Genomic DNA, 19,992 nt, shown 5'->3' on the forward strand with positions numbered 1-19,992 from the left:
CCACGTCCACTCTATCCAGGCCTCGCAATATCCTTTAAGTTTCAATAAGTTTCCCCAACATCCGTCTAAGCTTCTAAACTTGTCCTTTAGGCAAGGAATTCAGACGTCCTGATCTGGCCATACCCACCGCGATGTGGTTGACTCTCAAGGGCACATCGGGATGGGAACAAATGCTGCCCTTGCCAGCTATACCCACATCCTCTGATTGAATTTTAAAAATCCAGGGAAGGTTGGCTGGCCACTCAAGTTCTGGAGCAAATCTCAAGAGTTGCTGAGGGTGTTGAACCATTTTTGTCAGGATCACAGAGTCAACGATAGTGGCCTTAGGGAAATGTTACTCTTGTTCTTCCAGCTCTACAGCCCTGCACCAGATTCTGAAGAAGTGACAAAACAGAACTCAACAAACCACGACACAAAACATGTATCTCCCAATCGGAACAGGTGAATATTGCTTTCTCTTTTTTTAATGTGAAGTTGGAGTTCTTTTTTTTTTCAAATTAAGGGCCAATTTTAGCATGGCCAATCCACCTACGCTGCACATCTTTGGGTTGTGGGGATGAGACCCATGCAGACACGGGGAGAATGTGCAAACTCCACACGGGCAGTGACCTGGGGCCGAGAGTCGAACCCAGGTCCTCGGCGGAGTGAGGCAGCACTCTGCCACCCCTCAAATATTGCTTTCTCTATAGGAACTTGCAACTAAAAGGTGCGGCCTTGATTTTCTGGTCCCTGGATCATCAGAGACTGGGAGTACCACACAAGATGTGCTTCAGGACCGTGCACAGGTCTGGATGCAGTCACATCGTCGGATGTGCCTGGGAACTTTAAACTTCTGACGGGCAATTCCCCTGTTACCTGGGATCCCCCATAAAAGTCTCCCACTTTTAGAATCAGAGTCTTCAGACAATATCATATGCATTTACCCAGGAAATTTTAAGCAGAAAATTCCTAGTCTAATTCCTGGGTAACTATAAAACTGACCCCCTAAATCACACCACTGACCACCCCCACCACAACCTAACCTGACGAGCCTCACCACCTTACTAGCAACCCCCCTCCCCTTCCTATACTTCTTACTCCTGACCCCATGACTACTCCCGTCTACTCCGCAGCCCAGCCTGACTAACCCCCCACCTGACAACCTCTTCTGATCCGCCTATCTCCGACCCACCTACCACCTCATCCATTTGGCACCATACCCCCTCACGACACCTACCCTACCCTACACATTCATTAACACATTAAAGGCTGTTTAAATGTCCCAGGGCTTTTCAGTATCTGAATGAACACTTACCAGAATATGGCAGCTAGTGCTGTAAAAAGGGGCCTTGGCTTGTTCCCCTCTCCCCCTGCCACTCCGAATATTGCAGCACTACGACAAAGCGGTTCGATGGAAGACCGCTCCGTATTTCTGAAGCAGCTGGGATTGGAAAACCAGGCAGGGATTGTGGAACTTCGTGGTTCCATCCTGATCTCCCTATACTGCCTCCACCCTTTCCTCTTTCATTCCCGAACCTCCGTCAACCTTAAACATCGCCATCCACTTTCCCACTTACACCCTTTACCTCTTTCCATCCCTATTCCCTTCCATCCTCCCTTTCTTCTTCTTGTCTTCCTCGCCCCTTCTTTGCCTTTTTCCTCCTATTCCCTCTCCCTTCCCTGACCCTGTGATCAGTTATTCTTGGTGAGATGTTTCCGCTGGTTTGGAAATTGCTGGTCCAGAGCCCGGATTTTCTATCCATTCGAATTAATGGGCAGAAGGTCCGGGCTGCGGGTTTGAAAATGTCATTCCTTCGGGAACTCTCTGCTCAGCCTGGATGAGCGCAGCAACAACAACACTCGAGCAGCTCGACGCCATCCAGGACAAAATGCTCCACTTACTCAGCAGCCCATCCACCACTGACACAGTGTGGCTGCAATATGTACTAAGTACTACGGACATTCGAATTAGGAGCAGGAGAGGCCACTCGGCCCTCAAACCTGCACTGCCATTCAATACTATCATGGCTGATCTGATATCAACCTCAACTCCACATTCCTGATACCCTTTCACTTCCTTTTTAATCTAGAATCTATCGACCTCCGCCTTAAAAATATTCAAAGGCTCTGCTTCCACTGCCTTTGGAGCAAAAATTCCCAGAGACCCGCACCCTCGTGAGAGAAAATATTCTCCCCATGTCTGCCCTAAATGGACGACTCCTTATTTTCAAACAGTAGTCCCTGGTATTAGATCTTCTCCACATCCACCCCATCAAGACCCATCAACTTACCTCTTACTCTTCTAACCTCCAGCAGACACAAGCCCAGCATTTCCAACCTGTCCTTGTATTGAAGGCGATGCACCAAGCTATCCTCGACTGCGCCTCCCAAAACTACCTTCACCATTTCGAGGATGAGGGTGGTAGGTTCATGGGAACATGCTCACTTGGAAGGATCCTTCCAAATCCCACGCCCTCTGACCTGTACTCAAGACACCGTTCTTTCATTTTCGCCATGTCAGAATCCAGGAACTGCCTACGCACGAGCATCGGGGCCGTTCCTTCCCTATATGGTTTTTCTTTAAAAAGCGCACCACCATTTTGCGAAAGACAATTAGGGATGGGCAATAATCTCTGGCCTTGCAACAAACTCCCGTAACAACAGAATGAAGTTATTAAAAGTGCTGGCAGATGTCCCAGCTTTCGCATACCAGTATACACCTACCAAAGCTGTCTGAGGCTGGAATTGCCAATTCTGTTCACAAAACTTTTTAAAAATAGATTTAAAGTACCCAATTAATTTATGTTTCCAATTTAGCGTGGCCAATCCACATTTTTGGGTTGTGGGGGCGAAACCCTCGGCACCCTGAGGCATCAGGGCTAACCCACTGCGCCACCCTGCTACCCTTCAATTCTGTTAAAATTACAAAACCCTTCCAAATGCTTGACAATAGCCCCAGTTCCAAAGATGTGCAGGTTAGGTGGATTGGCCATGATAAATTGCCCCCAAGTGACCAAAGGTTGTGTGGGGTGATGGGGATAGGGCAGGAAATTGGGCCTTGGTAGGGTGCTCTTTTGAAAGATCGGTGCAGACTTGATGGGCCGAATGGCCTACTTCTGCACTGTAGGGATTCTATGATAATGTCAGACTCTACATCACTGCTCAAGAACTGCAACAGTCCAGGAACTCCCCTGTGACCCAAACCATTAGTTTTAGCAATCATTTTGTTTCATATCCCAAGAGATAAAGCTGGAATGCACAGTTAAACAAACCAGTGTATCCATCAGCAAAATTATCGAAGATAAAACCGGTATTGCAATAGGAGACTCTTGTACAGCCTCCAAGTGTAACATTTACTTCCGACAACGTCCACACTTCTCTCTGGCACCTTGCCAGTCAGTTCTAATCGTATTGCAATAAGCCTCAATTTATTTTAATTACTTCAATTGGCTCATTCCATTTATGTGACCCTGAGCTTTGAATCCCTATTGTTTTTCAGCTGTTTGAAAAAACCTTTTGCGGAGGTTTTGTTTGCAGTTCAGCCTCATACTCCTACGGGAACCCGGAGCGGAGAGGGGTGGGGAAGGAGGAGGGCCTCCTCGTCAACCTGCTTCTGGGCCCGGCCAAACTTACAGCTAAGGGTCCAGGCAGCAGGCGACTGAGAGGGTCATCCGACCCAACTGTCTGCCCCTCTGCCACGGCTACATTTGTGGCCGGGTGTCCCCGGAGAGGGAGTACATGATGTCCACCTGCACCGTTGAGGTCTTCCGTGCCTGGTGGACACCACGGGGACTGGGGTGTCCTATCAACCCTCTTAATCACGTTTTGGTTTCATGTTTTAAGTTTAATTTGCGAGTTGTTTTAAGTTTACGGCAGTATCCCTTTAAATGCTGAAAATTTGAATTCTGATGTCCTGGACCAAGTTACAGCCACCATTCATAAACCACCCCCCCCTTTTAACTTGTTCTCATGCTGTTGTGAGGTGTGTGGTTGGGGGAGGTGTTGGAGCAGTGATATTGTCACTGAACTAGTAACCCAGACACACAAGGTAACGCTCTGGTCACCCGGGTTCAAATCCTGCCAATGTGAATGGTAAAATGTGAAATTTCAATAACAAATGAAACCATTGCCGATTGCCATAGAAACCCATCTGGTTCACCAATGTCCTTTTCGGGAAGGAAATCTGCCACCCTTACCTAGTCTGGCCTACATGTGACTCCAGATCCACAGCAATGTGGTTGACTCTTAAAATTACCATAAGTTCGAGGGCAATTAGGGAGCGGGCAACAAATGCTGGCCTTGCATGCGACACCCACATCCCATGAAGAAATAAAGAAAAAAAGCTCGCCTTGCTGGTAAAACTCTGGCCTCTGTGTCAGGTCGAGGGTTTGTGTCTTGTTCCAGGACATAAACACATGATCGTGCTGGTCACCTCAACATAGCAGGCTCTGTTGCAGGTGCATTGGTCCACAGTGGGTCTGAATCCATGATCTTGTAACTTAGGGAGTGAGTGTTTTATTACTACTCACCTTTTTCACAGAATTTACAGTGCAGAAGGAGGCCATTCGACCCATCGAGTCTGCACCGGCTCTTGGAAAGAGCACCCTACTTAAGTCCACATCTCCACCCTATACCCGGAACCCAGTAACCCCAGCTCACCTTTTTTGGACACTAAGGGCAATTTATGCTGGCCAATCCACCTAATCTGCACATCTTTGCACTGTGGGAGGAAACCGGAGCACCCGGAGGAAACCCACACAGACACGGGGAGAACGTGTAATAACAGTGCATCTGAAATAACTTACAGTATGTTATTAACACATAGGACATTAATAAATAAGTCAAATCCTGTTTCTTTACATGGAATTTTGTTTATTTTAACCTGGTTGTGTTGTGGAGATTTATTCTGTCAAGGAAATTAATAAGTGAATAAGTCTGATTTTATTTTTAATACATCTGGGTTCAATCCCGTCTCGGGTGATTGTGTGGAGTTTGCACTTTTTCACAGTAACTTTATTGCAGTGTTAATGTAAGCCTACTTATGACACTAATAAATATTATTATTACTACTACAGCCTAAGGCATTCAGTGGAGTCTGCACGTTCTCCCCGTGTCTGTGTGGGTTTACTCCGGGTGCTCCGGTTTCCTCCCACAGTCCAAAGATGTGCAGATTAGGTGGATTGGCCCCTTAGTGTCCAAAAGGTTAGGTGGGGTTATTGGGTTAGGGGGATAGGGTGGAAGTGTGAGCTTAAGTGGGGTGCTATTTCCAGGGGCCGGTGCAGACTTGATGGGCCAAATGGCCTCCTTCTGCACTGTAAATTCTATGACATGGTTTGGGGATTTTGTTGATTTTTATTTTCGATTGAATCTTCCGTGATTCCCACCATTTTCACATGAAAACTTTAAACTAGTGGCCTTTTTTTTGGTAAGGACATACAGGGCGGGATTTACTGACCACTCCCCATCGGGACTTGCCGGCTCCGCCGTTGTCAACAGGAGTTCCCGGTGACAGCGCCCCTCGTCGCCAGGAAACTCGTGCGCTGGCGTGGTACCGGAATTTCCCGCCGGCGTGAAGAGCCGGTAAATCCCGCCCGTAGAATGCTGGTTTGGGGTAGATTTTTTTGATGAGCAATTGATGGTTGGGAGGGGCTTGCGCCTTTCTTAATTCATCCTTAACTAACCGAGGTGTCACACAAAATTCCACTTTCAGGGGATATTCGAGAGAGGGATCCGGAAAGAACCAGAGAGAAATTTTAATCATTTCCGATCAAGAGAAGTTCAAACACTTGTCCAACAGCCTGATCACCTTGGATCCTCTGAGAAGGGTGGATGATGTTTCAGGCTTCTCTTCCGCAGTGGCTACTCTGAACGATGACCAACGAGAAATATTGCTGGAAAATGACTGTCACAAAGTTGAAAGTAGGCCCAGTGACTATTCTCCCTTCAGTGCGGCGCCCGTTGACATCCAGCGGAATAATCAGAACTTCTTCTTTCCCCTTTGGATTTTGAAATCAGCTGAAAGCAAGACAAATTATTTGGAGATTGATCACGCAGCCACCTTTCCTTCGAGCTGTTTCCAGCAGTGTTTAGACTTCACCCCAGAGGTTGTCGACGCTGATAGGGTGTCGCCCGGCTGCATTGACGAACAGGAAGGGAACCTGTACCCCTATCCTGACTTTCTCCCGCCTCCATTCAATAGAATAGACTTCAGTGAGCTGTCATTGCTGGAGGATTACAAGTGGAAAGAAGCACTGCCGGCGAGGCCTAACAGGCCCCTGGAGCAGCTAATAGACCGCATTGTACAGATGGAAAAGATCCAGTTCATGACCATTCAGAAGGAGAAAGGCCGAATCGCTGGGGTGTTGCCAAGCCCCCCTGCAAACGCGTGCACCTCCAGGAAAAATTCAAAGCGGAGCAGAAAGTCTCGGCAGTGTGATCTTCTCTGTGTGCAGCCGCCGCACGTCGAGGTTTGCTTTAAGAAGGCAAACCCCGGCAAGCTGGACAAACGCAAGTTCCTGTACCGAATCGGCTCCAGCCACCCGTGCACCGAATCCTCAGATTTTCAACTATCCAACGACGACGTAAAATTCAAGCGGCGCCTTCGAGCAAACTGCAACGTGTATAAACATTTGAAAAAGTCTCTCTACAGCTCAAACCAGATAATATTGAGTAGGACTGCCTCAAACTATGCCAACAATCCTGCCTTCTCTGCAGTGAAATCTGCAAAGCCTCTACCTGGACAGAAATCTTCAGTCAGCAGCCCCTGTAAGTACAAGAAAAAGCAGAAATATATCCAAGCAGCGTTAGGCAAGTCTATGGAAGGAAGATCAAAACATTGCTTTCTCACCAGAGAAATTCGTTAATTGATACTTCTACCCTGAGAAACACCATTAGTCACATTATTAAAAATAATCGCTCATTATCTGAGGCACACACACATTTTGCTTCCAACAAACTCTTAGAACAATACTGTATACTTTTTAAAGAAAACTTATGTAATGTACTTTTGATGCTGGAAATAAAGATGAATTTTAATACTTTAAAACCCTTGAAACTTTCACCACAGGGTGCAAATCTCTCAATTATTTTTTTTCTCAATCAGAATAATCACACACACACACACACACACAGATGTTAAACTGAGGTTGTGCATGTCCTCTCGTGCACGTGGAAAGGATTCTTTCTGCTTGAAGAAGAGGTGGCGAATTCTCCCCATGTTCCTTAATTAACATCACTGAAACAAATTCTCTGACCATTCATCTCGTTATATTCCCCAGAGTTTAGAAGAATGAGATGGTCTCATTGAAACATACAAAATGTTCACACGGTGGCAGGGTGGCACAGTGTTTAGCACTGCTGCCTCACAGTGCCAGGGATCTGGGTTCGATACCAGCCTTGTGTGACTTTCTGTGCCTGTGCGTGAGTTTCCTCCGGGTGCTCTGGTGTCTTCCACAGTCCGACGATCTGCAGGTTTGGTGCAGTTAGGTGGGTTCCAGAGAAAGGGGACACAATCCCACAATACGAAATAGGCCATTTTAGACTGAAATGAGGAGGAATTTCCTCACTGGAGGATGCTGAATCTTTGTAATTCTCTACCCCAGAGGGCGGCTGAGGCTCAGTCATTGGGTCTGTTCAAGAGTGAGATTGACAGATTTTTAGATATTAAAGAATTCACGGGAGGCAGGTAAGGTGGCTTGGCCATGATCAACGTGTGGGGATAGGGCAGGGGAGTGGGCCTAGGCAGGTGCTCTTTCTGAGGGTCGGCGCAGGCTCGATGGGCCAAATGGCCTCCTCGAGGAATTCTATGGTTTTATATGAGGATAGTGCAGGAAAAAGTAGATGATCAGCCATGGACTTGTTGAATGGCGAAGCAGGCTTGATGGGCCGAATGGCCTATTCGCGCTCCCATTCCTATATTGTTTGCGAGACCGGCCTGTGTGAAAATTGGCTGCTGCATTTTCCTGCACAGCGCACTGACTCCAAAATTCCAGAAGTGGTACCTTGGGTCATCCTGAGGCTGTGAAATGCACTATATAAATGCAAATTCTTTCTTTAAATCGGTGTTCAAATGTCCAAACAAATTACAACTATTGGCATGAATTACAATTGATACCCAACATAGAACTTCCTTCTATTTTTATTTTCTATACTATTCTACCTGAAAATTTCGATATGTTTAGGCTCAAATAATCTGGGACAAATGGCCAAACTAAAAATAATTTTTCGTTTATGCGTACAAAGTTCAGACAAGGGCTGTTTTCACTGAAGAGTGGGGGCTAATTCATTTGGTCTGCGAAGCGGGTTATCTCCAGTTCTGTAAGAATTCAGTGATTTTTCTCGCTAGCTTCATTAACACATTGTGAACTGCATCCAACCTTTGTATGCTGCTGAAAATCATTCCATTCCATGAAGAAACTGGTTTAACAGTTTAACTGCTTTTGAAAACTGTCAAGATGTGATTATCATCTATCCATTGGAGTGACATTAACATAATGGAATCTAGGGAAGCACGGTGGCGCAGTGGGTAGCACTGCAGTCTCACAGCGCCGAGGTCCCAGGTTCGATCCCGGCTCTGGGTCACTGTCCGTGTGGAGTTTGCACATTCTCCCCGTGTCTGTGTGGGTTTTGCCCCCACAACCCAAAGATGTGCAGGGTAGGTGGATTGGCCACGCTAAATTGCCCCTTAATTGGAAAAAATGAATTGGGTACTCTAAATCTATTTAAAAAAACATAATGGAATCTTACAGACTGGTCACAAGATGACTACAAAAAGGATAATTGGTTGCCTGTGAAACTGGATATCTCAAAGCACTTTAACGCCATGACGTACATTTATTTTAAAACAGTCACCGTTGTAATGTAAACAACTTAGCAACCAATTTGCACACTGCCAGCTCTCACTAACAGCAATGTGGTAACATCCAGATAATGTTTTTTGTGTTGATGGTTAAGGCAGGCATTGTCAAACTTGGGGGCGCGACCCACGGTGGGTCGCGGACGGGTGTCGAGAGGGTGGCGGAGCCTTCCGTCGCGGTGCTCCCGATCGCGCAAATCCGCGCAGATCAGCCGCAGCAGCCGGTTGTTAATAACGCTGGCTGCAAGCGGCCTTCAAAATGACTGCGAACATGTAAAAAAAATGAGGCCATACTGCGCCAGATCATCGGTGCGCAGGCGCAGTATTATTTTTTTTTCATTTGTTTTATTCATTTTATTTTTATTTTCTTTTACAAGTTCGAGGGGGGTGGGGGGTGGTTATATACAGGAAAAAAGTGCTGAACTTTGGACATATGCAGACTCCATCCTTTCCGACACCGGAAGGCTTCACCTTCATCCAACAGGTTCCATTGGAGGAGCGTGTACGAGGGCCAAAGGGACCCAAAACTATTTCCTCCATTTTTGTCAGCAGCAAACAAGGTAAGAGAAAATGGTGGGTTGCGCAGGTCAGCTGGCATAGGCCGCAAAGGTCAGCTGGTGTGAGTCGCAAAGGTCGGCCGGCATGGGTCCCGAAGGTCGGCCGGGTTGGGTCCCGAAGGTTGGTCGGTTGGTAAAAATGGGTCCCCGGAAACAAAGTTTGAAAAACACTGGGTTAAGGGATCAACTGTTGGCCAGGACATCTGTGAGAACACTCTTCTTCGAAATAGTGGCATGGTATCTTTTATGCCCACCCGAGAGGGAGGTAGAGGCCTCAGATTAACATCCCATCTACAAGATGGTACCTCTGACAGTCTAGCACTCCTGCAACAGAATTAATTTTTTGTGCTTAAGTGCTGGGTTGGGGAGCTGAACTCACACACTTCACTTCAGACAGGAGGATGCCATCAACGGAGCCACAGCTGATACTATATCCCATGCATTAAATAGAAGGGGGTGGATTCTCCGATTTTGAGACTGAATGCTGACACCGTCGTGAAAACTGTGGTCTTTGACGGCAGGAAAACTAGCGTCAAAAGGCCACTGATTCCCTGTTTTGCTGGGGGCTAGCAGGCAGCTGTCATAGAGCTCGCAGCTCCAGCTGCCGATATGGCCCCCAGCACTTCTAGTTCAGAGACCGCGCATGCGCACGTCGGCAGCCTGCAGCAGCTGTGCCATGCTCCATGGCGGACTCAGTCCGCGGCACTGAACCACCAAAGTAGCGCCCCGCATCGGCTGCTTGCTTGCCCCCCCCGCCCCCGCCCCCCCCCCCGCCGATCGGCCCTCCCCCGACTGAGGCGGCCCAGGACTGAGTCCGCAGCCACCACACTAGGTTCCCGGACGGGGTGAGCATACGTAAGCCACGCCGTCAGGAATTTGGCCGGCCGGCAAGGGAGCATCACGGGGCAGGCCTCATGCAATGGCCTGAGGCGGTGGATACTCGGCGCAAGGAGTACGCCGATTTCCAGGGGTGGGGGGCGGAGAATTGAAAATCCTGCACCGCTCCCGATTTCAATGCCAAAGGGGGTTCTCCGCTCCGTCGCCGAACAAGATTTCAGCATCGAGGAGCGGAGAATCCAGTTCATGGGGTCCAGGACCACAGCGTGAGAGTCTAGGTCAGGGGTGGGCAAACTACGGCCGCGGGCCACATGCGGCCCGCCAAAGGTCTTTATGCGGCCCACCAAGTCATTAAAAAAAATTTTTTTTTTTTTTTTTAAGGTTAATGGGGTGGGGGGGGGGGGGGGTGGGGGGGTTGTTGGGTTACGGGTATAGGGTGGATACGTTGACTGATCATTGCTCGGCACAACATTGAGGGCCGAAGGGCCTGTTCTGTGCTGTACTGTTCTATGTTCTATATGAGGCGCCCAGAATCATAACCGGGTGAAGTAATTATTTTACTTAATATACTATGCGGCCCTTTAAAATTGTGAATTTCTGAATGTGGCCCTTGCACGGAAAAGTTTGCCCACCCCTGGTCTAGGTCATCTGTGAACGTTGTCTTTTGAACTGAGAATGAAAGTGAGCTCAAGTGGTAAAAGTTAATGGTAGCAAAAGGTGTTTCACATTACTTGAAGACCAAAATGCCTGAAAGGAAAGAATAGTGATCAGCAGTAAAAAAAAGTGTTCAGACATGGATTGTAATCTAAACTTAGCCCCAAAGCTAAACACTACAGATGTTGGAGATTGAAAATAAAAACAGGAAATGCTGGAACAATCACCGAGTCAGGTAGTACCCACGACGATAGAGTTAATGTTTCAGGTCATTGAGTTTTCGTCAGACTTGGAATAACTTTGAGAGTTAATAGTTTTTAAGCGAGTATATAAGGGAGGGGGTGCGGGAAGAACAAAAGGTGAATGAATGAAAGCAAGGTGGGAGAGATTAAATGACTAAAAGGATGAATGTGCCAGGCATAAAGTATAGTGACAGGACGAGAAAGAAAAGACTCAAAGGACGCTGGTTAGATTCTCTTATTGGCACTTGTATGGCACAAATGTTACTTGTCACTTATCAGCCCAAGCCTCAATATTGGCCAGGTCTTGCTGCATATGGAAATGGACAATATCAGAGGAGATGTGACCAACCACAGCAGAAGCGTTACCAATATCTGCTGTGGGTGAAAATAAAGGAAATAGGATTTCAATAAAATCAGTACATGACCAATGTTGAATCCAGAAGCTTCCAAATTGGTCAACTGAAAGATGATGTGCCGCTCCTCAAATTTCCATTGAGTTTCATTGACAGGATTAGTCCATGGCTGAAAAAAAGTGAAAACCAGCCCATTTGCCTATGGAAGTGAAAGATAAAGAACAGTTCAAAATGCTTCAAATGGAGTACAAGTGGGAAGAAAATGAACAACTGCACATACATCTGCAGGTTCTGTACATACATGACACTGAAGGAGTGGAGCAAATAATTTCACAATAGCAGGATGCTTTCACACCAGAATAATTCAGATCAGTATGGGAAACTTGCCATGATCTTGTACATAACAGAAGTCGACTCTTATTCCAAATGTATTGACTGGGCAGACTATAGAATTACAGAATACACCGCAGAAGAGGCCCATCGCGTCTACACCAAATCATGAATGACACCTGACCTATCAACCTAATCCCATTTGCCAGCACATGGCCCATAGCCTAGAATGTTAAAATGTGCCAAATTCTCATTCAGGTACTTTTTAAACGATGTGAGGCAATCCGCCTCTACCACCCTCCCAGGCAGTGCATTCTAGACTGTCACCACCCTCTGTATAAAAAAGTTTTATCCTCAAATCCCCCCTAAACTTCTTGCCCCTCACCTTGAACATGTGTCCCTCGTAACTGACGCTTCAATAAGGGAAACAGTTACTCCCCATCCACCCGTTCCATGCCCCTCAATCTTGTACATCTCGATCAGGTTGCCCCTCAGTCTTCTCTGCTCTAACAAAAACAACCCATGTCTATTCAATCTCTCTTCATAACTTAAATGTTCCATCCCAGGCAACATCCTGGTGAATCTCCACCCCCTCCAGTGCAATCACATCCCACCTATAATGTGGCGACCAGAAATGCACAGTACTCCAGCTGTGGCCTCACCAAAGTTCTATACAACTCCAACATGAACTCCCTACTTTTGTAATCTATGCATTGATTGATAAAGGCAAGTGTCCCATATGCCTTTTTCACCACCCTATCAACCTGCCCCTCTGCCTTCAGTGATCTATGGACAAACTCTCCAAGGTTCCTTTGTTCCGCTGAACTTCCCAGCATCAGGCCATTCATTGAGTGCTTCCTTGTCAAATTACTCCTTCCAAAGTGTATCATCTCACACTTCGCAGGGTTAAATTCCATCTGCCACTTTGTCAACCCATCTATATCTTCCTGTAACTCAAGACATTCAACCTCACTATTAACCACCCTGCCAATCACTGGTTTAGCACACTGGGCTAAATCGCTGGCTTTTAAAGCAAACCAAGGCAGGCCAGCAGCACGGTTCAATACCCGTACCAGCCTCCCCGAACAGGCGCCGGAATGTGGCGACTAGGGGCTTTTCACAGTAACGTCATTGAAGCCTACTCGTGACAATAAGCCATTTTCATTTCATTTTTCAATCGTTGTTTCATCCACAAACTTACAGATCCTACCCCCCACAATCATCGATGTTGTTTATAGAAATGACAAATAATAGTGGGCCCAGCACAGATCCCTGTGGTATGGCACTGGACACTGGCTTCCAGTCACTAAAGCAGCCGTCTGTCATCACCCTCTGTCTCCGACAGTCAAGCCCATTTTGAATCCACCTGTATCAAGTTACCCTTTGTCCCATGTGTATTTGCCTTCCTTAAGGCTCCCATGTGGGACCTTGCCAGAGGCTTTGCTGAAATCATGTAAAAGACATCAGCTGCACTACCCTTATCTACACACCTGGTCATATGCTCAAAAAATTCAATCAAATTTATTAGGCATGACCTCCCTCTGACAAAGCTATGCTATTGCTGATCAAACCTTGCCTCTCCAAGTGGAGTTAGATTCTCTCCTTCAGAATTTTCTCCAATAGTTTCCCTACCACTGACGTGAGGCTCGCTGGTCTGTAGCTCCCTAGCTTATCTCTACGACCTTTATTAAATAGTGGCACAATATTAGCTTCTCCAGTCCTCTAGCACCGCCCCTGGGACACAATTCATCCAGACCTGGAGGTTAGTCCACTTTTAAGCCTGCCAACACCTCGCAACTCCCGGTAACAATTTGCTCAAGAACCTCAGTCTTTCTCCCCGAGTTCTATATCTACCTTCTCGTTCTCTTGGGTGAAGGCAAATGTGAAGTATTTGTTCAACACTCTACCAATGTCCCCTGGCTCCACCCACAGATTTAACCCTGTGATCCCTAATGGACCCTAAGGAAATTTGAAATACAAGCACATTGTTTCACAAGTCCAACTGCAATAATAGGCAGAGTTACGAGAGTAGCATTACTCAGTGGAAGCTGCCACTCTCCCTAGGAGATGCAGAACTGGGTATCAATTAACAAAAAAGAATAATTGTGCTTAATCATGGGTAGAATATGTAGGATGCATGGAAGCTGGTTAGAAATACAATATGCAGAATTAACTGTGACATGAAAGATGCCAGAAGATTAGTTTCTAGAAGTCACCTTTCCAGACAATTTGCATGTAGTGTTACAGGGAAGCCGGTGAATGACCAATCTGAAGATTGTGCTCCAGAACTAGCCACGCCCCTAGCCAAGCTGTTCTAGTACAGCAATGTGGAAAATTGCCCAGTTATGTACTGTACACAAAAGCAGGGCAAATCCAACTCGGCTAATTAACACCCCATCGGTCTATTCTCAATCATTAACAAAATGATCGTCGACAGTGCTATCAAGCAGCACTTACTCAGCAATAACCTGCTCACTGACGCTCAGTTTGAGGTCCTGTCAGGGCTTCCCAACTCTTGACCTCATTATAGCCTTGGTCCAAACATGGACAAAAGAGCTAAATTTAAGAGGTGATGTGAAAATGACGGCCCTGGTCTTCAAGGCAGCATTTGACCGAGTGTGGCATTGCTGGAGGTCAATAATCTAAGTCCCGGGAGAATGCTGCAGGAGTTCCTTGGGGCACTGACCTAGGCTCAACCATTTCCAGATGTTTCATCAATGACATTCCCTCCATCATAAGCTAAAGAATTGGGGATGTTCACAGATGATTTCACAATATGTTCAGCGCCATTCAAGTCTCCTCAGATACTGTAGCAGTCCATATCCATATGGTGCAAGACCTGGACGATATTGAGGCTTGGGTTGATAAGTAGCAGGTATCATTTATGCCTCAAAAGTGACAACAAAAGGAAATCTAACCATTGCCCTTTGACATTTAATGGCATTATCATCACTGAATCCCCCACTGTCAACATCCGGGGGGTGGGGGGGGGTGGTTACCATTGACCAGTAACTCCAGGGTTTAGGCGGTTGGTAGCACTTAACAATGCTGGCCTGATGAAAATCAGAGATGCAGAAGAGGCAAATATCTCAGAAGATGGCAGGAGTTAGCAGAAATAGGGGAAAAGACCATGGGAGGATTTGAAAATAAGGATTACATTTTTTTAATCCATCAGGTGCCACTGAGCAGATTGATTTGTGAGAGATAGGGATGTGGGCAGCAAAGATTTGGATGATCTCAAGTTTACAGAAGGTGCAAGGTGGTAGATCAGGCAGGATAGCTTTAGGTTTTTGGACATTCTGAATTCTCCCTCTGTGTACCCGAACAGGCACTGCACTGTGGCGACTAGGGGCTTTTCACAGTAACTTCATTGCAGTGTTACTGTAAGCCTACTTGTGACAAAAAGATTATTATTAATTAGTCAATAGCGACTGATACACTGCTTGAGGAAGGAGTACAACCAAGAAATAAGTCTTAAATGGGTGACCTTAATAAATACTGATGTTCCAAGTGTAATAAGATCAGGAAGAGGGTCTGAAATACAGTTAAGATGGCCAACAATGCCACAAAACTCTGGTCAATGTAAAAATAATGCAATGTAATAATAATAATTTTCACATAATAAAACACAGAGGGAGAATTCTGAATGTCCAATTCACCTAAGACATCTTTGAGGACTTGGAGTAAACCGGAGCACCCGGAGGAAACCAACGCAGACACAGGGAGAAAGTGCAGACTCCGCACAGACAGTGACCCAAGCTGGGAATCGAACCAGGGACCATGGCGCTATGAAGCAACAATGCTAACCACTGTGCTACCGTGCCGTGTACTTCCAATACACTTCGAATAGAACCATAGAAAAGTTACAGCCCCATTCAGCCCATCTTGTCCATTCCAGCCCAAGGACCCCCAGGTTCCCTTTCTAATCCCACCTTCCTACACCCGGTCCATAGCCATGTAGCTGACAGCACATAAAGTGCAGATCCAGGTAATTTTCAAAAAGGGTCTCTGCCTCCACCACCAACTTGGGCAGCCAGACCCCTACTAAACAGTTCACAGTCCCAGTACTCGAGATAATCAGCCTGTAGAATTAGCAAAATCAAATTAATAGCTGGAGGGGATAGGGTCCTCGTCCATGGTTTTACAGGGGGGGAAAAAAATCACTCATTGCCTAAAATGTTGCCTGGATTAGCCATTCTCAAACAGGCAAATGCATACAGGGGCCTGAAAACAATCAAGCTATAATGTATTACTGGAGAACTACTTAACATAATGAGAAAAACAGACTATGAACCAGACTAAGGATTTATCGTCAGGTACTATAGGCTGTAGGCATTAAATTTCACAATCTAAGCTCCAGAATCAGCAGGCAACTAGGTAGTGAAAATGGTTCTACCTGCTGAGTTTTTCCAGCATTTTCTGCTTTTATTAGAGTTTATTGCGCTGTTGTGTGGGCTGAGGCAGAATGGACTGACCATCCACATCTTTTATTACTTCCAGATTTGAGTATTCCAATGCATTCCGGGCCAGCCTCCCAAAAAAAAAAAGAAACAAGCTCTCCTTAACTGTGGGGTCCATATCCTAACCTGCACCAAGTCCCATTCACCTTTCACCTCTGTACTCCCAGTCAAACAAAACTTCCATTTAAATTTCTCCTTAATTTAAACCCCTCCGTGATCTTGTCTTACAGACCTGAAATTCGCACTTCTCCAACCTCTGCAATCTTGGCCACCTTTCAATTTTAATCATTCCACCATTGGCAGCCCTGCTTTAAGCTACTGATGCCCTAAGCTCTAGAATTCCCTCCTAAACCTTTTCACCTCATTCCTCCTTTGGCCTCTTTGACCAAGACTCTGTGAAAGTTGTTGATGTATCTGGAGAAATCAACTTGAAAATCGGGCCATTCTAAACTGAATTGCAGTTTTCAGGAACACCATGTTCCTAACTACTTAATGTTTCTTCTTGTGTAATTTCCCAGTATGGTTTCCCAAAACATACAAGGAAATTACTTCTGAAAGATCCAGTGATTCCACCAAAGTGCCATTCATGTATAATGCTTACTACACAACTTGTATTTCTTTTTTTTTCCCCCAATTAAGGGGCAGTTTAACATGGCCAATACACCTACATCTTTGGGTTGTGGGCACACAGACACGGGGAGAATGTGCAAACTCTGAACAGTGACTCAGGGCCGGGATCGAACCTGGGACCTCGGCGACGTGAGACAGCAGTGCTAACCACTGCGCCACCCACAACTTGAAGGTCTAAAGCTTCATGAAAATTGCTCCAATTTCTAGTCATTTCCATGGTTTGACGATTCCAATGCTGGAGGTTTCTTTTTTTTTGTGCCAAATTTGACTGAACAGTTCTCAATAAGAAAGTTGCTAAATCAAGTGCTAGACTGGAGCTGAAACATATAACCCAGGTCAATGCTCGGAGCAGTAATGGTGCATTGATGGAGATACCATGCTTCAGAAAGGACATTACAACTGCAGCCCTTTTACACATTACATTTTAAAAATAAATTCACCTACCCTGCACATCTTTTTGGGTTGTGGGGGGCGAGACCTATGCACATACAGGGAGAAGGTACAAACTCCCAATGGATAGTGACCCGGGGCCAGGATTGAATCCAGGTTCTCGGTGCCGTGAGGCAGCAGTGCTAACCTCTGCGCCACCGTGCCGCCCTTACACATTATTTTAAAAAGAAATCAGCAAATACACAAGCTGGAAAGGCTCTGAAATCCATCTGGTCCACAAAACCAATTGTGCCTCAAATCATCACTCCCTCAAAAATCGCACCAATTCGCCCTCAAATATTTCAATACCATCGTTGAACTAGCACAGGAACAGGTAATGCCATTAAGCCAGTGTTTTTACTCCTCAGAATCCTCCTGCTCCATCTAATTCTGTCAGGATATCTTTCCATTCATTTCTCCCTTACCCAAGCTTCCCTTAAATGTAACTGTGCCTTTCACCTCAATCATTCCATGTGGTAGCAAATTCCACATTCTCACCACTCAGTGAGTAACGGAGTATTTCCTATTGAAATAATTAAAGACTTATCAAAATTTCAAACATCTATTAACTCACCCCCAGCCGGTTCCCTTTGATCTTACCTAATATCAAGAAATATTTAGGTGAGCATTTGAAATGCCATAGCATACAAGACCAAGTACAGGAAAATGGGATAAGGATAAATTCTTGATGGCTGCCACAGACACGAGGGCCAAATGGACCTCTTTCTATAATACCATAAGACATAGGAGCAGAATTAGGCCACTCAGCTCATCGAGTCTGCTCCGCCATTCAATCATGGCTGATATTTTTTTTCACTCCAATTCTCCTGCCTTCTCCCCATAACCCCGATCCCCTTATTGATCAAAAACCTATCTATTTCTGTTTTAAAGATACTCAGTGATTTGGTCTCAACAGCCTTCTGCGGCAGAGATCCACCACCCTCTGGCTGAAGAAATTCCTCATCTGTTTTAAAAGATCGTCCCTGTCGTTTTTCCTACCAGTGGAAACATTCTCTCCATGTCCACTCTATCCAGGCCACGTGGTATCCTGTAAGTTGCAATAAGATCCCCCCTTATCCTTCTAAACTCCGAGTACAGACCCAGAGTCCTCAACCGCTCTTCATTCAAGGGATCATTCTTGTGAACCTTCTCTGGACCCTTTCCAAGGCCAGCACATCCTTCCGTAGATACAGGGCCCAAAACTGCTCACAATACTCCAAATAGGGTATTCTGTGCTGTAAAACTATAGTTAAATCTCAGTTCTGGTATCATTCGTTAAATCGATTTTGTAACTTCTCCGTCTTTTATATCCTTTCTGCAATATAGAGACCAGAACTGTGCATGGTATTCCAAGCATGGTCTAACCAAGGTTCTGCACAAATTTGACAACTTCAATTCTGGAAATGAATCAGTGCTCACTGTTATTTATTAGCAAGGGCCTTATTATGTCACTACCATTTGTGAATCTATATCCCTTTGTGCTTCTACTCCACTGAGGATCTTATTTTGCAAACTTTTAGTCTACATTTCTATCAAAATTCACCACTTTTCACATCAAATTCACCTGCCATTTTCACACTTATTCTAATAATAATAATCTTTATTATCACAAGTAGGCTTACACTGAGGGAGAATTCAGAATGTCCAAATTACCTAACAGCACGTCTTTCGGGACTAGTGGGAGGAAACCGGAGCACCCGGATGAAACCCACGCCGACACGAGGAGAACGTGCAGACTCCACACAGACAGTGACCCAGGCGCTGTAATGCCAGAGTGCTAACCACTGTGCTGCCCCTGCAAGTGAATTAAATTACAGCCAATTTCTCCCTTTCAGTGGTAATAGGCAGCATAAACTTAAAATTAATAACTCAATGACCTATGGAAACAATCCTCTCTTAGACAGTGTCTCGGATGACTTGTTTCCACACCAAAAAGGAGTTTGCAGGTGGCCGAGTTCAATACGCGACCTACAGTCTCCGTCACATTCCTTTTGCGGATGATGCTTGGATTCAGCTTGCTCTTGGGTGATGAAAACCGAGGTGTTCAGCTCCTTCCTGGATGCTTTGTCTCCACGTGGGGCGGTCTGGTGCCAGCGATTCTCATGGATCAACATGGATGTTGCACTTTTTCCAAGGAGGTTTTGAGGGTGTCCTTGGAAGGGTTTCCTCTGCCCTCCTGGGGCTCGCTTGCAGGTTCAAAGCTCCGAGTAAGGCGCTTAAATTGGCAGTCTCATGTCAGGCATGCAGGCAACGTGGCGCACCCCAAGGTGGTGATTTGAGCATGCTTAATGCTTCGAGTTGAAGATGTTGGCCTGAGAGAGAACACTGACATTGGTGCACTGGTGCACCTGTGTGGTCAAAGGATTTTCAGGGTCTTCGGACAGCACAGATAATACCTCAAGGTTTTGAAATGCCTGCTGTACACAGTCCATGCCTTGGGAGTAATATAGTTATTATTGTTACTCTAGAAATCTTAAGCTTGGTGCTGGCCTGAAGTCCTGGTCTTCAACACACTCTTTCTCAGGTGACCGAAGGCTGCATTGGCACCTTGAAGGCAATGTTGAGCCTCGTCGTCGATGTCTGCCCTAGACAGTGGCTCAGGCTCTCCCAAGATATCCAAAGTGGTCTACGTTGTACACGGCCTCATCGTGGATTTTGATAAGGGGG

The 19,992-nt window shown here is 46.0% G+C and overlaps 1 protein-coding gene across 2 annotated transcripts in view; it reads left to right on the top strand.

The window, feature by feature from the left end:
• The window catches only part of LOC119965801, a 49,917-nt gene extending 42,893 nt beyond the window's left edge, over positions 1–7,024 (top strand). For both annotated transcript variants that reach the window (XM_038796642.1, XM_038796643.1), the window contains exons 6-7: positions 353–441; positions 5,690–7,024. In XM_038796642.1, the coding sequence (XP_038652570.1) occupies positions 353–441; positions 5,690–6,842 (1,242 nt within the window). In that variant the 3' untranslated portion in view covers positions 6,843–7,024. The remainder of the gene's footprint in view (positions 1–352; positions 442–5,689) is intronic.
• The last annotated feature ends 12,968 nt before the right edge of the window (positions 7,025–19,992 follow it).

The sequence above is a fragment of the Scyliorhinus canicula genome, chromosome 5, assembly GCF_902713615.1.
Source record: "Scyliorhinus canicula chromosome 5, sScyCan1.1, whole genome shotgun sequence".
Lineage (NCBI taxonomy): Eukaryota > Metazoa > Chordata > Chondrichthyes > Carcharhiniformes > Scyliorhinidae > Scyliorhinus > Scyliorhinus canicula.